Raw genomic sequence first — 16,131 nt, 5'->3', positions numbered from 1 at the left:
GGCCCCCGCCGCTCATTGGCGCGGGCCGCAGCCAGCGCACCCAGACCCTGCGCTGCCCTCGGACGGCCGGGCACGGAGCCCCAGCTGCGGAGGCCGACGGCACCCGGCCCCGAGCGCCTCGACGCCCAGCCGCGCGCGCCTTCTCCGCCAGGCCCGGCGGGCGGGAGCGGGGGCGAGGGAGCAGGAGCGGCCAGTGCCCCCGACACCCCCGGCCCGGCATCCCCCGCCGCCGCCGCCTCAAGGCCGCCCGCTCCCCGCAGGTGGACGCGGCCATGGGCCGAGGGGTGCGCGTGCTGCTGCTGCTGAGCCTGCTGCACTGCGCCGGGGGCAGCGAGGGCAGGAAGACCTGGCGGCGCCGGGGTCAGCAGCCGCCTCCTCCCCCGCGGACCGAGGCGGCGCCGGCGGCCGGACAGCCCGTGGAGAGCTTCCCGCTGGACTTCACGGCCGTGGAGGGTAACATGGACAGCTTTATGGCGCAAGTCAAGAGCCTGGCGCAGTCCCTGTACCCCTGCTCCGCGCAGCAGCTCAACGAGGACCTGCGCCTGCACCTCCTGCTCAACACCTCGGTGACCTGCAACGACGGCAGCCCCGCCGGGTAAGGCCCGCGCCCTGCACCTCCCCGCCCCGCCCGACGCGCCCGGTCTCCGGCTGGACCTTCCCTGCGGGCCGCGGCCGTTCTCTCCCCGGGGAGAAAGGGCTTCCGTCGGGCGCCCCGCGGTCCTGGCCCCGAGGAGGGCCCGGTTCGGTGACTCTCCGCGTGGGGAGCGGAGCGGCGCTGGAAGGGCTGGTCCCCGGCCAGCTCGGGCACTGACCCTTCGGCCTCTGGGCCCAGCCGCTCTGCTGGCGTCCTTCGGTCCCGGGGCGGGGAGATGGCAGCCCGAGAGCGCGCCTGGCTCCAGCGGGAACCGGCGACACCGGGGGGCGGGGAGAGGCCTGCTGCCCACCTCCTTGCAGCCCCGAAGTAGATAAAAGACGTGAGGTCGGGGGTCGGGGAGCGGCGGGGCCGCCCACGCGCTCAACAGGCCGAGGACAGCCGGGGACAGCGGGAGACCTGGGCGTGGGGTCGGGGCTCGGCAGGAAGGCTCCCCCGCCGGGTCGGTGCCGCCCGCGCCTCCCGCGCTCCCCGCAGCGTCCCGTTCCCCCGCCAAGCGCGCTCCTTCAGTGCGGACGCGTTTCACGCTTCAAGCGCCGCCGCGCGCCCCGGGAGGACCGCCGCCCGCGCCGAGGTGACAGCGGGACCCGCGCCGGGCGGAACGTGGGGATTTTCCACGGACCACAGCCCCGCGCGGCACGTTCCCCGCCCCGCGAGCGCCACCTCCCGGGACCGCCGCCGTCCCTGAGCTCCGCGTGGGCCTGGCCGAGGGCGCCCCCGTGCGACCGTCGCGCGCGGCCGGAACAGGTGGCGCGTTCCCTCCGCCAGAGCTGGGCGCGCGGGGCGCGGCGGGTCGGCAGCCCTGGCCGACCCCCCGCGGTGCGTCCTCCCCGCAGCTACTACCTGAAGGAGTCCAGGGGCAGCCGGCGGTGGCTCCTCTTCCTGGAAGGTGCGTCCAGGGCTGAGGCGGGGGGAGGCTCGGGGTCTGTGCGCGCGGGCCTGAGCGGTGGTCGTGTCCGCAGGCGGCTGGTACTGCTTCAACCGCGAGAACTGCGACTCCAGATACGACACCATGCGGCGCCTCATGAGCTCCCGAGACTGGCCGCGCACTCGCACAGGTCAGCGGCGGGCCCTGGGGAAGGCGTCTCGACGTGAGGCCCGGGAGGAAGCCGCGCCCGCGTCCTGGAGCCCCAGCCAGGCCCCCACCCCGCACATCATGCCCAGCCCGGCGCCCGGGTTTCCTAAGAGCAAGGGGCGCCCTTCACTCTTGCCTTTTGGGGCCCATTCCACATTACCATTCAGGCGCTTACCCAGCGGCTCTGGCCCTCCCCAGGGTCAAAGCAGGGCAAGGGGTTGAAGTCAAGGTCAGACCTGGTGTCCAGCCTAGGCGGGCACCGTGGCCATGGTGGCTTCCCGGGGGTAACTAAACCCAACTGTCCTCCACTTTCCCGGCAACCTTGGTTCGGGCTAGCAACACCAGCACACCTCCTTTCCTGGGGCCAAGTAGGAGCCCCAACTCCTCACCAGGGTTCCCAGACCCGACCCTACACAGCCTCCTCCCACTAGAAAGACCCACCGCCTCTGTGTCCCCAGGCACAGGGATCCTGTCCTCACAGCCGGAGGAGAACCCCTACTGGTGGAACGCAAACATGGTGTAAGGGGGCACAGGGTCTTGCCTGGGAGTCCTGCCTGGAGGGTGGTTCTTCCCAGGGGGGTCCTTCCTTGGGAAGTCATATTCTGAAATGGTTTTTCCTGGGGGTCCTGTTCTGGATGGTTCTTTTGGGGAGGTCCTGTCCTAGAGGGGTTCTGGAGGTGTTTCTTTCGTGGTGGGGAGGGGTCTATCCTGAGATGGTCCTTCCTGGCAGGGTCCTCTCCTGGGATGGTCCTTCCAGGGGGATCCTGTCCTGGGATGGTCCTTCTTTCCTGGGGGGTCCTGTCCTGAGTTGGTCTTTCCTGGGAAGGGTTCTGTCCTGGGTTGGTCCTTCCTGAGGGGTATTATGCTGGAGGTCTTTCTTGAGGGGAGGTTCTATCCTGGGATGGTCCTTGCAGGGGAATCCTGTCCTGGGATGGTCTTTTCTGAGGGTCCTGTCCTGGGGGTCCTTTCTGGAGGCTGCCGGGCGGCAGGCGCTGTGAGAGGCTCACTCTGTTCTGTGTTGCAGCTTCATTCCCTACTGCTCCAGTGATGTTTGGAGCGGGGCTTCATCCAAGTCTGAGAAGAGTGAGTCTCGGCCTTCCCAGGGCACGGCAGGGCAGGGACGGGGCCGGACGGCAGGGCAGGGAGGAGGCGGGACGGCAGGGCAGGGATGAGGCGGGACGGCAGGGCACGGAGGAGGCCGGACGGGGGGGTTCTGGGGAAAAGCTGACTCTCAGCCTTGTCGTGCTTTCAAAGCCCTTGACAGTATGTCCCAGGGTGTCTGCCCCATGCTCCCACTGCCTGCTTGTCCACAACTGTAGGAGGTCCTTATTTCTGAATATTCCCTGGGGAGGAGGCCCCAGCATGGCCTGGTGCACCCGCCTTCCTCCAGTCCACCCCAGCCCCTGACCCCTTCTCAGAAGATTCCTCCTAGTCCCCCAGTGGGGCAAGAACTCCTCTGCCAGCCATTCTGGGGTAGGAGGTGGTTCTCTCTGTCCAGGCCCCTACCTGAGGCCACCCCCTCCCTCTTGCAGACGAGTACGCCTTCATGGGCGCCCTCATCATCCAGGAGGTGGTGCGGGAGCTTCTGGGCAGAGGGCTGAGCGGGGCCAAGGTGCTGCTGCTGGCCGGGAGCAGGTGGGCAGGGCGGGGCAGGGCTGGAGGTGAGGGCGAGGACGGTGTGCAGGGCGCATGGAAAGGGTGTGGGGTGGGGCTGTATGGGAGGCAAGGATGGAGTGGAGCCTGTGCAGATCTTGGCAGGTGGCTAGGAGGGTGAGAGGCTGGAGCTGGGAGAACCCGCATCATTGGGGACGTCTCTGAGGCCTGGCTTCAGAGTGCTGGGTAACCAGACGCTGTCCAGAGGATGCTTCTGGACGCCATGGTTGTTGGATATAGGGGAAGGTTTGGGCTGCAGGGACCTAAGTCGTTGGTTAGGGGTTGGCCATGGACTAATGCTCCATCTCCAGGGCCCGGTAAATGAGGATCACCCCTGTGGGTTCCTGTATCCCAGCAGGCATACAGGAGACCAGGAGACAAATGGGGAATAGATGATGGGGCCTGAGGCCACATAGTTTATCTTCATTTTCAGATAAGGAAACTGAGGTAAAGAGACAGAGAGAGGAAGGGGAGGAGGAAGGGGAGAGCCTGGCTGTGTCAGGGAAATGTGGCCTGCCAGCCTGAGCCCTGGCCTGCTCTGGAGGGGACGGCCATGGGTCTTGCACGTGAACAGAGAATGCAGAATGCATCCGCAGTTCAGAACGCATCAGGACTCCTGCCCCCCTCGGGGCACGGGCTGACGCTGAGCAGGCTCGGGGGAGGTGAGTGCCTCTCCCCAGCCACCTGGCCTCACGTCTGGCCCTCCTTGCAGCGCGGGGGGCACCGGGGTGCTGCTGAATGTGGACCGTGTGGCTGAGCAGCTGGAGGAGCTGGGCTACCCGGCCATCCAGGTGCGAGGCCTGGCTGACTCCGGCTGGTTCCTGGACAACAAGCAGTATCGCCACACAGACTGCGTCGACACCATCACGTGCGCGCCCACGGAGGCCATCCGCCGTGGCATCAGGTGCCCCAGCGGGGAGGGCCCGTCCTCGTGCTGCAGCTTTGCCCCAGAAGGGCCTGGGTGGAGTGGCATCTGTGGGTGGGGAGCCCCGGGGGACGAGGCCCACGGCAGCCTAACCTGTGGCTGTGGCTCCAGGTACTGGAATGGGGTGGTCCCGGAGCGCTGCCGACGCCAGTTCCAGGAGGGCGAGGAGTGGAACTGCTTCTTTGGCTACAAGGTCTACCCGACCCTGCGCTGTGAGTGGGCGGCAGAGCGGAGCACACAGGGCAGCAGGGGTGGCCACGCTTCCTTGCTTCTGAAAATCCAGCGTGGACTCCAGTCTTCTGGGCTGGGCTTGGAGACCACGGCCCTGGTCCAGGGAGGAGGCCGGCTGTGTGCCAGGGAGGAGGCCGGCTGTGTGCCAGGGGGCTTAGTCGCTGCGGCATGCCTGGGACTTGCCTGCCCTCAGCACTGACACCCCCTAGTCCCAGGCAAAGTGGGACAGGTGGTCACCCTGCCTATACCGGTGGCTAGTGTGCTTTGGAGCTCATCCCCATGCTGCCCCTCCCTGCTGCAGGGTCCTGGGCTAGTTCCTCCCCAGCCCCACGCTCTGAGGAATGGTGAGGTTATATGCAAGGGCATCATCACCATATTTCGGTGAAAGTGGAGTCGCTGAGAACCAGGCCAAGGTCATGGAGGGGTTAAACAGAGCCCGTCTTCAAGGAAAGGCAGTTTATTGATTTAGTTGTTGATTTAGTTATTGATTTAGTTATGAAGCTGTGGATTATAAAAAGGCTGGTTTGAAAGAAGGAAGCCACATTCTGTGGGGGCTTATGACTGACACCCCTGGGGAGAGTTGGGCCAAGGCTAGCTGGCCTGTGAGCCTCAGCAGCACTGCAGGGGGCCTGGGAGGGTGCTGAGCTCTGCCTGGGGTCGGGGGCAGCAGCGGGGACCTGGGGGTGCTGAGCTCTGAGCCTGGGATGGGGGGCACTGCAGGGGTCTGGGGGGTGCTGAGCTCTGAGCCTGGGGTGGGGGACACTGCAGGGGCCTGGGGGTGCTGAGCTCTGAGCCTGGGGTGGGGGACACTGCAGGGGCCTGGGGGTGCTGAACTCTGAGCCTGGGGTGGGGGACACTGCAGGGGCCTGGGGGTGCTGAGCTCTGAGCCTGGGGTGGGGGACACTGCAGGGGCCTGGGGGTGCTGAGCTGTGAGCCTGGGGTGGGGGCAGCAGCGGGGGTCAGGGGAGGCCGAACTGAGCCCCGCCGCCCGCAGGCCCTGTGTTCGTGGTGCAGTGGCTGTTTGACGAGGCACAGCTGACGGTGGACAACGTGCACCTGACGGGGCAGCCGGTGCAGGAGGGCCTGCGGCTGTACATCCAGAACCTCGGCCGCGAGCTGCGCCACACGCTCAAGGACGTGCCGTGAGTGTGTGGGCCCCGGGAGCCCCACGCCGGGTAGCTCCCTCCTTATTTAAAAATAGAGGTCCTGAGAAAACAAAAGAAGAAAAACCAGAACAAAAAAAAATAGAGCTCTTGTAGGCCGGGCGCAGTGACTCACACCTATAATCCCAGCACTTTGGGAGGCCCATGCAGGTGGATCACCTGAGGTCAGGAGTGCGAGACCAGCCTGGCCGACATGGCAAAACCCTATCTCCACAAAATATGCAAAAAATTAGTCCGGTGTAGTGGCAGGGGCCTGTAATCCCAGCTACTCAAGAGGCTGAGGCAGGAGAATCACTTGAACTGGGAGGTGGAGGTTGCAGTGAGCTGAGATTGTGCCACTGCACTCCAGCCTGGGTGACGGAGTAAGACTCTGTCTCAAAAAATACATATATATATATATATATAGAGAGAGAGAGAGAGAGAGAGAGAGAGAGAGAGAGAGAGAGAGAGATCGAGATCGAGATCGGTCTTGGGCCTGGCACACTGGCTCACGCCTATAATCCCACCCCTTTGGGAGGCCGAGGCAGCAGGATTGCTGGAGGCCAGGAGTCCAAGACCAGCTGGGGCAACATGGTAAAACCGTGTCTCTACTGCACATACAAAAATTATCCAGGCATGGTGGCATCACCTGTAATCCCAGCTACTCAGGAGGCTGAGGCAGGAGGATCCCTTGAGCCCAGGAGTTCAAGGTTACAGTGAGCTAACCTTGCCTGTGGGAGGCAAGCAACCTTCGATTGTACCACTACACTCCAGCTGGGGCGATAGAGCCAGACCCCGACTCAAAATAAAATGAAAATAGAGTTCTAGATAGTAGCAGAATATTTGCCTGTCTAGGGCAGCCTCCTGCCATCACCTGGGAGGGCCTGCCTGGAAGAGGTGGACTCTGAGCAGGGATCTGAGGCACAAAGGGATAAGGGTCAGCCGGGAGCTGGCCAACTAGGGGGAGGCCCGGGCCAGAGGAGCAGCTGGCAGCCATAGCAACAGGAAGGGGTGATGGCCAGGCGGGGGACAGCTCTAGGGGAGTGGGGGTGGAAAAGGGGCTGAGGGGGTAGGGAGCTCACGAGCCACTGTCTCCTCTCCAACAGGGCCAGCTTTGCCCCCGCCTGCCTCTCCCATGAGATCATCATCCGGAGGTCAGTGTCCCTGCTCCGGGCAGCTTGCGTACATGACATCAACTTCAAAAGTCCACAGGCTCCCCAACCGCACTTGGCCTCCCACGGGCCTCTTCTTGGCGCTTCTAGGGGTGGGATTTCCTTATAGGGGTGCCAGAGCCACTTGTACCAACAGCTGTATGGCAAGAATTAAGACTCAGCCCTCGGCTGGGTGCGGTGGCTCACGCCTGTAATCCCAGCACTTTGGGTGGTTGAGGCAGGTGGATCACCTGAGGTCAGGAGTTCGACACCAGCCTGGCCAATATAGTGAAACCCTGTCTCTAGTAAAAATACAATTAGCTGGGCATGGTGGCGGGGGCCTGTAATCCAGCTACTTGGGAGGCTGAGGCAGGAGAATCGCTTGAACCCGGGAGATGGAGGTTACGGTGAGCCGAGATTGCAACATTGCACTCCATCCTGGGGGCAACAAGAGTGAAACTCCATCTCGAAAAAAAAAAAAAGACTCAGGCTGAGCAGTGGCTCATACCTGTAATCCCAGCTACTCAGGAGGCTGAGGTGGGAGGATCACTTGAACTCAGGAGGTTGAGGCTGCAGTGAGCAGTGATCACACCACTGCATTCTAGCCTGAGAGGCAGAGGGAGACCTTGTCTCAAAAAACAAAACAAAACAAAACAAAAAAAACCCAGGCTAGATACGATGGCTCACGCCTGTTATCTCAGCACTTTGGGAGGCCGATGGGGGCAGATCACCTGACGTCAGTTCGAGACCAGCTTGGCCAACATAGTGAAACCCCATCTCTACTGAAAATACAATAATTAGCCAGTTGCGGTGGCACACGCCTGTAACCCCAGCTACTCGGGAGGCTGAGGCAGGAAAATCGCTTGAACCTGGGAGGCGGAGGCTGCAGTGAACCGAGATCCTGCCATGGCTGGTCTCACAAAAAAAAAAACAGCTGCCTCAGTGTTGATGCCACTCCCCACATGTGACCCCCCCCCCCCCGGTTTTCCTCTGCAGCCACTGGACGGATGTCCAGGTGAAGGGGACGTCGCTGCCCCGAGCACTGCACTGCTGGGACAGGAGCCTCCATGACAGCCACAAGGCCAGCAAGACCCCCCTCAAGGGCTGCCCCGTCCACCTGGTGGACAGCTGCCCCTGGCCCCACTGCAACCCCTCATGCCCCACCGTCCGAGACCAGTTCACGGGGCAAGAGATGAACGTGGCCCAGTTCCTCATGCACATGGGCTTCGACATGCAGACGGTGGCCCAGCCGCAGGGACTGGAGCCCAGTGAGCTGCTGGGGATGCTGAGCAACGGAAGCTAGGCAGACTCTGGAGGAGGAGCGGGCACTGAGGGGCCCAGACACCCGCTGCCCCAGTGCCACCTCACCCCCCACCAGCAGGCCCTCCCGTCTCTTCGGGACAGGGCCCCAGCCGTCCCCCTGTCTGGGTCTGCCCACTGCCCTCCTGCCCCGGCTTTCCCTGCCCCTCTCCCACAGCCCAGCCAGAGACAAGGGACCTGCTGTCATCCCCAGCTGTGGCCTGGGGGTCCTTCCCGACGACGAGGGGGTAGCCAGAAGAGAAGCACTGGATTCCTCAGTCCACCAGCTCAGACAGCCCCCCCCCGGCCCCACCCATCAAGCCCTTTTATATTATTTTATAAAGTGACTTTTTTATTACTTTAATTTTTAAAAAAAGGAAAAGAATATATGATGAATGATATTGTTTTGTAACTTTTTAAAAATGATTTTAAAAAGACAAAAAAGAATCTCACCCTGCCGGCGTGTTTATTTGCTTCACACCTCCCCTCCTCCTCTCCCTCCCCTCCCTCCTCTCCCTCCCTCTCTCCCCTCCTCTCCCTCCCCCACTTCCCCTCCCCAGCCCCAGGGCAGCAGGGAGACAAAGGGAGGAGCCATGGGGACTCTCCAACTCTGACCCCTTCTTGGATGCACAGACTCAGAGCAGGATCTTCTGGAGGGGCCCTGCTTCCCTTCAGCCCTTCTGCAGATACCCACTTCCCAGGGCGGATGGCACCAGCTGCGTTTCTTTTTACTTACTCATTTATTTAGAGACAGGATCTCGTCGTGTTGCCCAGACTGGAGTGCAGTGGCACAATCACAGCTCACTGCAGCCTTGAACTCCTGGGCTCAAGCAATTTCCCCACTTTGGCCTCCTGAATAGTTGGGATTACAGGCATGCGCCACCACACCCGGCTACTGTTTTAATTTTTTGTAGAGATGGAATCTCCCTTTGTTGCCCAGACTGGTCTTGAACTCCTGGGCTCCAGCAATCCTCCCTGCTCAGCTTCCCAGTGTGTTGAGATCACAGGCGTGAGCCACTGCACTTGGCCCCTTTTCATTTTATTTTTTTATTGGGAAGAAATTCGCATAACACAGAATGAGCCATTTCCAAGTGAGCGACTCGGCATCTGTCGCGCTCAGAGTGCCGTGCGACCCCCGTTTCTCTCTAGTTTCAAAACTCTTGCCAGGCGTGGTGGCTTACACCTGTAATCCTAGCACTTTGGGAGGCCAAGGCAGGCAGATCACGAGGTCAGGGGTTTGAGATCAGCCTGGCCAACATGGTGAAACTCTGTCTCTACCAAAAACATAAAACATTAGCTGGGTGTGGTGGCGTGCACCTGTAATCCTAGCTACCCCGGGAGGCTGAGGCAGGAGAATCGCTTGAACCCGGGAGGCAGAGGTTGCAGTGAGCCGAGATTGCATTGCACCACTACACTCCAGCCTGGGCAACAGAGCGAGACTCCGTCTCAAAAAATAAAATAAAATAAAATAAAATAAAAATTTTTTTTGAGACGGAGTCTCGCTGTGTCTCCCAGGCTGAAGTGCAGTGGCGCAATCTCGGCTTACTGCAACCTCTGCCTCCTGGGCTCAACCGATTCTCCTGCCTCAGCCTCCTGACTAGCTGGAATCACAGGCATGTGCCACCACGCCCAGCTAATTTTTGTATTTTTAGTAGGGATGGGTTTTCGCCATGTTGGCCAGGCTGGTCTCAAACTCCTGACCTCAGGTGATCCACCCGCCTCGGCCTCCCAAAGTGCTGGAATTACAGATGTGAGCCACCACGCCCAGCCCCTAGTTTCAAAACTCTTATCAATCCAGAACACTTCCTACCCAGCTGACAATTCCTTAAACATTTGCATTTTATTTATTTCTACTAGGTCATTCCTGCACATGGTTCAAAATTCAAAAGATGCAGAAGATATGAGGGCGAATGCCCGTTTCCCCCACAGCCCAGGTTCCCTGGCTCTGCTTCCAAGGGCAAACAGTGTTACCTTGTGGATATTCCCAGAGATCATTTCGTGAAAATTCCGGTAAACAGGTGCACACGTTGACATACATGCATTTTTTTCTTTTACACAGATGGCTACACACTACACACTGGTGTCTCCTCCTCTTGACACTGTATTTCCGGGCGCGCAGCGAGCTGCCGCAGGTGTGACAGTCCAGGGCCTGCGGAGGGCTCTGTGGCACACGCAGGTGCAAAGGGTGCATGTGCATAGCCTTGTCGTGTGGTCATCACGTTGCATAAGGGCAAGTATGTCTGTGGACTAAACCCCAGATGTGGGATTCCTGGGGCAAAAACATGAAGCTCTAGCCTGTCTCCCCAGCACTTTGGGAGGCCAGCGTGAGATGATCGCTTTGGCCCAGGAGTTTGAGACCAGCCTGGGCAACAAAGGGAGACCCCGTCTCTAAAAAAAAAATTAAAGCATTAGCTGGGTGTGGTGATGTACACCTCTGGTCCCAGCTACTCAGGAGGCCGAGGTGTGAGGATCACTTAAGCCTGGGAAGTCACAGCTGCAGGGAGCAGTGATCGCGCCAGTGCACTCCAGCCTGAGTGACAACAAGACCCTGTCTCAAAAAAAAAAAAAAAAAAGGACCAGGTGCGGTGTCTCACACCTGTGAGGCGCAGCTCACCTAATGGTCAATCGGTCAATCGCTGCCACGCTGTCCTACAGGACCAGGGACAAAACGAGCCCTAGGACACGAAGAGGACGCTGGCTTGTAGCTCCGCAGTGATGGTCACCCCAGCTTGTCCACGCTGACTTCTCACCTTTCCCAGGACGGTTGGCGCCTTTCATTCTCTGGGGCGAAAACAGTCAGGACATTCACCCAACACTGAGCCGTGTCTCTTCCAGCAGCGATGGCCGAGGCATAGCCTTTGCTATTCAGGGACTGGAAGCAGGGAACTTCCACTGTGTGACAACATTACAAATTTAAACTCTGTACTTAAAAAAAGAAAGCCAGCCGGGCGTGGTGGCTCACGCCTGTAATCCCAGCACTTTGGGAGGCCGAGGCAGGTGAATCACGAGGTCAGGAGATTGAAACCAGCCTGACCAACATGGTGAAACTCTGTCTCTACTAAAAATAGAAAAATTAGCTGGGCATGGTGCTGCGTGCCTGTAATTCCAGCTACCCAGGAGGCTGAGGCAAGAGAATCTCTTGAACCCAGGAGGCGGAGATTGCAGTGAGCTGAGATCATGCCACTGCACTCCAGCCTGGGCAACAGAGCGAGACCCCATCTTCAATAAATAAATAAGTAAAAATAAAAATATTTGTTAACGTTTGTGAATGTATACCACAGCAGCAACAAGCGTGCCTGGCCCCCATGTCTTGGTCTCTGATGCCATTCCCCCAACACAAGGAACCAGGTTCCTGGGAGACACGGCTGACTCCAGGGCTGGGCTGGTGTCTGAGACAGGAAAAAAAAACAGTGTTTTCCCTGCTCTCACACACTCAACAGTCAACATCCAACACGGAATACTTCATCTCTGGTCACCAAAATGTGTGTGGGGATTTTCCCCAAACACCAAGCAAGTCTCCAGTGGACACCTACTAGGCGTCCTCCAACCCTGCTCCATCCAGTCTCTGCGGACACCTACTAGGCATCCTCCAACCCCGTTCCATTGTGACGCTTTCTCCCTGGAGACAGTACCCGATCCTGCAGGCTAAGGTCTCAGTCCCACAAGAGTGTCCTCCACTTCAGATGCCAGTCCTAAGTACAGCTGTCCCTTTGTATCCTTGGGGGATGGGATCCAGTACCTCCAAAACACCAGAATCCACAAGGCCAGAGTTCCTGATACAAAATGGCATGTTATTTGCATATAACCTCTGCACCCCCTCCTCTGGACTTAAATCACCTCTTGATTACTTATAACACCTAGTATGTAAATTCTATGTAAACAGTTGTTACATAGTATTGCTTTTTAAATTTGTATTATTTGTATTATTATTATTATTACTATTATTTTGAGATGGAGTCTCCCTCTGTCACCCAGGCTGAAGTATAGTGGCATGATCTTGGCTCACTGCAATCTCCGCCTCCCAGGTTCAAGCAAGTCTCCTGCCTCAGCCTCTGGAGTAGCTGGGATTACAGTCACATACCACCAGGCCTGGCTAATTTCTGTTATTTTTAGTAGAGATGGGATTTCACCATGTTGGTTGGTCAGGCTGGTCTCAAACTCCTGACTTCAGGTGGTCCACCCACCTCGGCCTCCCAACAGTGCTGGATGTACAGGCATGAGCCACTGCGCCTGGCCTTATTTACTGTTTTATTTATTTATTTTTTGTATTTTCTTTTTTTTTTTTTTGAGACGGAGTCTCGCTCTGTCGCCCAGGCTGGAGTGCAGTGGCGCGATCTCGGCTCACTGCAAGCTCCGCCTCCCGGGTTCACCCCATTCTCCTGCCTCAGCCTCCTGAGTAGCTGGGACTACAGGCGCCCACCGCCACACCTGGCTAATTTTTTGTATTTTTAGTAGAGACAGGGTTTCACCACGTTGGCCAGGATGGTCTCGATCTCCTGACCTTGTGATCCACCCGCCTTGGCCTCCCAAAGTGCTGGGATTACAGGCATGAGCCACCGCGCCCTGCCTTTTATTCTTTTCTTTTTGAGACTGAGTCTTGCTCTGTCGCCAGGCTACAGTACAGTGGCACGATCTCGGCTGACTGCAACCTCTGCCTTCCGGGTTCAAGCGATTCTCCTGCCTCAGCCTCCCAAGTAGCTGGGACTACAGGCACCCACCACCACGCCCGGCTAATTTTTGTATTTTTAGTAGAAATGGGGTTTCACCATGTTGGCCTGGCTGGTCTCAAACTCCTGACCTCAGGTGATCTGCCTGCCTCAGCCTCTCAACGTGCTGGGATTACAGGCGTGACCCACCGCGCCGGGCCAGTATTTTTTGTATTTTCAGTCTGAGGTTTGTTGAATACTTGGGTGTGGAACCTGAGGACAGATGACCAAATGTAGCAGGTGTCACCCGCCCTCTGGCCAACCGAGGTTCCCATGGCCCCTCCTCCAGTTTTGTGACTTTGCTGGAGTGGCTCACAGAACTCAGGGAAGCACTTTCCTCATTTTTATTTATTGATTTACTTTTGGAGGTGGGGTTTCATTGTGTTGCCCGGGCTGGAGTGTGACGGCATAATCACAGTTCACTGCACCCTCAACCTCCTGGGATTAAGCAGTCCTCCTACTTCAACCTCCCAAGTAGCTGGGATTACGGATGTGCACCACCACGCCCAACTCATTTTTTTTTTTTTTTGAGATGGAGTCTCACTCTGTTGCCCAGGCTGGAGTGCAGTGGTGCAATCTCAGCTCACGGCAACCTCGGTCTCCTGGGTTCAAGTAATTCTCCTACCTCAGCCTCCCCAGTAACTGAGATTACAGGCATGTGCCACTACACTTAGCCAATTTTTTTTTTTTTTTTTGAGACAGAGTCTTGCTCTGTTGCCCAGGCTGGAGTGCAGTGGCACTATCTTGGCTCACTACAAGCTCTGCCTCCCGGGTTCATGCCATTCTCCTGCCTCAGCCTCCTGAGTAGCTGGGACTACAGGCGCCCGCCACCACGCCTGGATAATTTTTTGTATTTTTAGTAGAGATGGGGTTTCACCGTGTTAGCCAGGATGGTCTCGATCTCCTGACCTCGTGATCCGCCCACCTTGGCCTCCCAAAGTGCTGGGATTACAGGTGTGAGCCACTGCACCCAGCCAATTGTTTTTTTTATTTAAATATAGACAGAGTTTTACCATGTTGGCCAGGCTGGTCTCAAACCCCTGACCTTAAATGATCTACCTGCCTCGGCCTCCCAAAGTGCTGGGATGACAGGCGTGACCTACTGCGCCCAGCCAATTTTTGTATTTTTTGTAGAGATGGGGTCTCACTATGTTGGCCAGGCTGGTCTGGAACTCCTGAGCTCAAGTGATCTGCCTGCCTCAGCCTCCCAAAGCGCTGGGATGACAGGCGTCAGCCACCGAGCTCCGCCAACACTTTATTTATGTTTCCCCATGTGTGACAAAGGACCCAGATGAACAGCAGATAGAGGCAATGCTGTTCATCTGGAGGCCTCTCCAGGGAGCCTCCAGGACCCTCCAAGCATTCCACCACCTGGAAACCTCCCAACCCTGTCCTTTTGGGTTTTATGGAGACTTCATTACGTAGGCATGACTGATTACATCATTGGTCACTGGTGATCAGCTCAGCCTTCAGCCCCTGTCCCTCCTGGAGGCTGCAAGTGGGGCTAGAAGCTCTGCCCTTCTGATCACATAGTAGCTGCCACCAACCCCCCACCCCAAGGCTGTCCAGGAGCCCACCAGGAGTCGCCTCATTAGAACAAAAGACGCTCCTGTCACCCAGGAAATTCAAGGGGATTGGGAGCCCCATGTCAGATGATCCTATAGGTTAGGAGATTATAAAGGTTTTAGGAGCTCTATGTCAGGAACCAGGGTCAAAGACCAAATACCACAATAAAAGACTCCTCCTGCCTCTGTCTGAAAGGGTCTTAGAAGTTCTGTCTCAGAAACCCAGGGCAGAGATTCAGTAGGCATTTCTTTTTCTTTTTCTTTTTCTTTTTTTTTTTTCTTTTTGAGAAGGAGTCTCGCTCTGTCGCGATCTCAGCTCACTGCAAGCTCCGCCTCCCAGGTTCACGCCATTCTCCCACCTCAGCCTCCCGAGGAGCTGGGAGCTGCCCTACAGGTGCGTGCCACCATGCCCAGCTAATTTTGTTTTTGTATTTTTAGTAGAGACGGGGTTTCACTGTGTTAGCCAGGACGGTCTCAATCTCTCCTGACCTTGTGATCCGCCTTCCTCGGCCTCCCAAAGTGTTGGGATTACAAGTGTGAGCCACTGCGCCCAGCCCTTTTTTTTTTTTTTTTTTTTTTTTTGAGACGGAATCTAGCTCTGTCACCCAGGCTGGAGTGCAATGGCGTGATTTTGGCTCACTGCAACCTCTGCCTCCTGAGTTCAAGCGATTCTTCTGCCTCAGCCTCCTGAGTAGCTGGGACTACAGGCACGTGCCACCACGCCTGGCTAATTTTTTTGTATTTTTAGTAGAGATGGGGTTTCACCATGTTAGCCAGGATGGTCTGTATCTCCTGACCTCGTGATCCATCCACCTCAGCCCCTCCCAAAGTGCTCGGATTGCAGGTGTGAGCCACCGCGCCCGGCTGGATTTAAGTTTTTCTAACTAAAAAGTCCAGGAAATACCTACAAGGATATACCGGAAGATGTTCAAAGTGGTTGAATCCAGGTGATGGAATTACAGGCAATTTTTCTTTCTCTTTTTAGTAACAAAGCTGGGCGCGGTGGCTAACGCCTGTAATCCCAGCACTTTGGGAGGCTGAGGCGGGCGGATCACGAGGTCAGGAGATCGAGACCATCCTGGCTAACATGATGAAACCCCGTGTCTACTAAAAATACAAAAAATTAGCCAGGCGTGGTGGCGGGCACCTGTAGTCCCAGCTACTCAAGAGGCTGAGGCAGGAGAATGGCGTGAACCCGGGAGGCAGAGCTTGCAGTGAGCCAAGATTGCGCCATTGCACTCCAACCTGGGCAACAGAGAGAGACTCTGTCTCAAAAAAAAAAAAAAGAAAAGAAAAAAAATTAGTAAGAAATCATTTTTTTCCGGCCGGGCGCAGTGGCTCATGCCTGTAATCCCAGCACTTTGGGAGGCCGAGGCAGGTGGATCACGAGGTCAGGATATCGAGACCATCCTGGCTAACATGGTAAAACCCCGTTTCTACTAAAAATCCCAAAAATTAGCCGGGCGTGGTGGCAGGTGCCTGTAGTCCCAGGTACTCGGGAGGTTGAAGCAGGAGAATGGCGTGAACCTGGGAGGCGGAGCTTGCAGTGAGCAGAGATCACGCCACTGTACTCCAGCCTGAGCAACAGAGCAAGACTCCGTCTCAAAAAAAAAAAAAGATATCATTTTTTTCCTTTTTAAAAACATTTCATATTTTAGCTTAAAAATGGAAGAGTTGGAAGTGAGTGCAAGTGGTTATATAAATAAATAAGTAAATAAATAAAAAGGCTGAG

General features: G+C 57.3%; 1 protein-coding gene across 1 annotated transcript; it reads left to right on the top strand.

The window, feature by feature from the left end:
* Positions 1–8,580, top strand: NOTUM (notum, palmitoleoyl-protein carboxylesterase). The gene is made up of 11 exons (XM_016930947.3): positions 1–595; positions 1,489–1,541; positions 1,615–1,710; positions 2,186–2,246; positions 2,752–2,810; positions 3,260–3,362; positions 4,093–4,284; positions 4,417–4,517; positions 5,531–5,678; positions 6,785–6,832; positions 7,826–8,580. The coding sequence occupies exons 1-11, from the start codon at positions 273–275 to the stop codon at positions 8,130–8,132; spliced, it is 1,491 nt and encodes a 496-aa protein (XP_016786436.1). The 5' UTR covers positions 1–272; the 3' UTR covers positions 8,133–8,580.
* Positions 8,581–16,131: the final 7,551 nt, after the last annotated feature.

This window comes from Pan troglodytes, chromosome 19, assembly GCF_028858775.2.
Source record: "Pan troglodytes isolate AG18354 chromosome 19, NHGRI_mPanTro3-v2.0_pri, whole genome shotgun sequence".
NCBI classification, from domain to species: Eukaryota; Metazoa; Chordata; class Mammalia; order Primates; family Hominidae; genus Pan; species Pan troglodytes.
This window is presented reverse-complemented; position numbering and strand designations above follow the sequence as displayed.

Excerpts from the sequence above, each read along its gene's own strand:
- NOTUM (XM_016930947.3), top strand. The coding sequence starts at position 273 with ATGGGCCGAGGGGTGCGCGTGCTGCTGCTGCTGAGCCTGCTGCACTGC. Across the intron at positions 596-1,488 it reads AACGACGGCAGCCCCGCCGG|CTACTACCTGAAGGAGTCCA; the intron begins GTAAGGCCCGCG and ends TCCTCCCCGCAG. Across the intron at positions 1,711-2,185 it reads CTGGCCGCGCACTCGCACAG|GCACAGGGATCCTGTCCTCA; the intron begins GTCAGCGGCGGG and ends CTGTGTCCCCAG.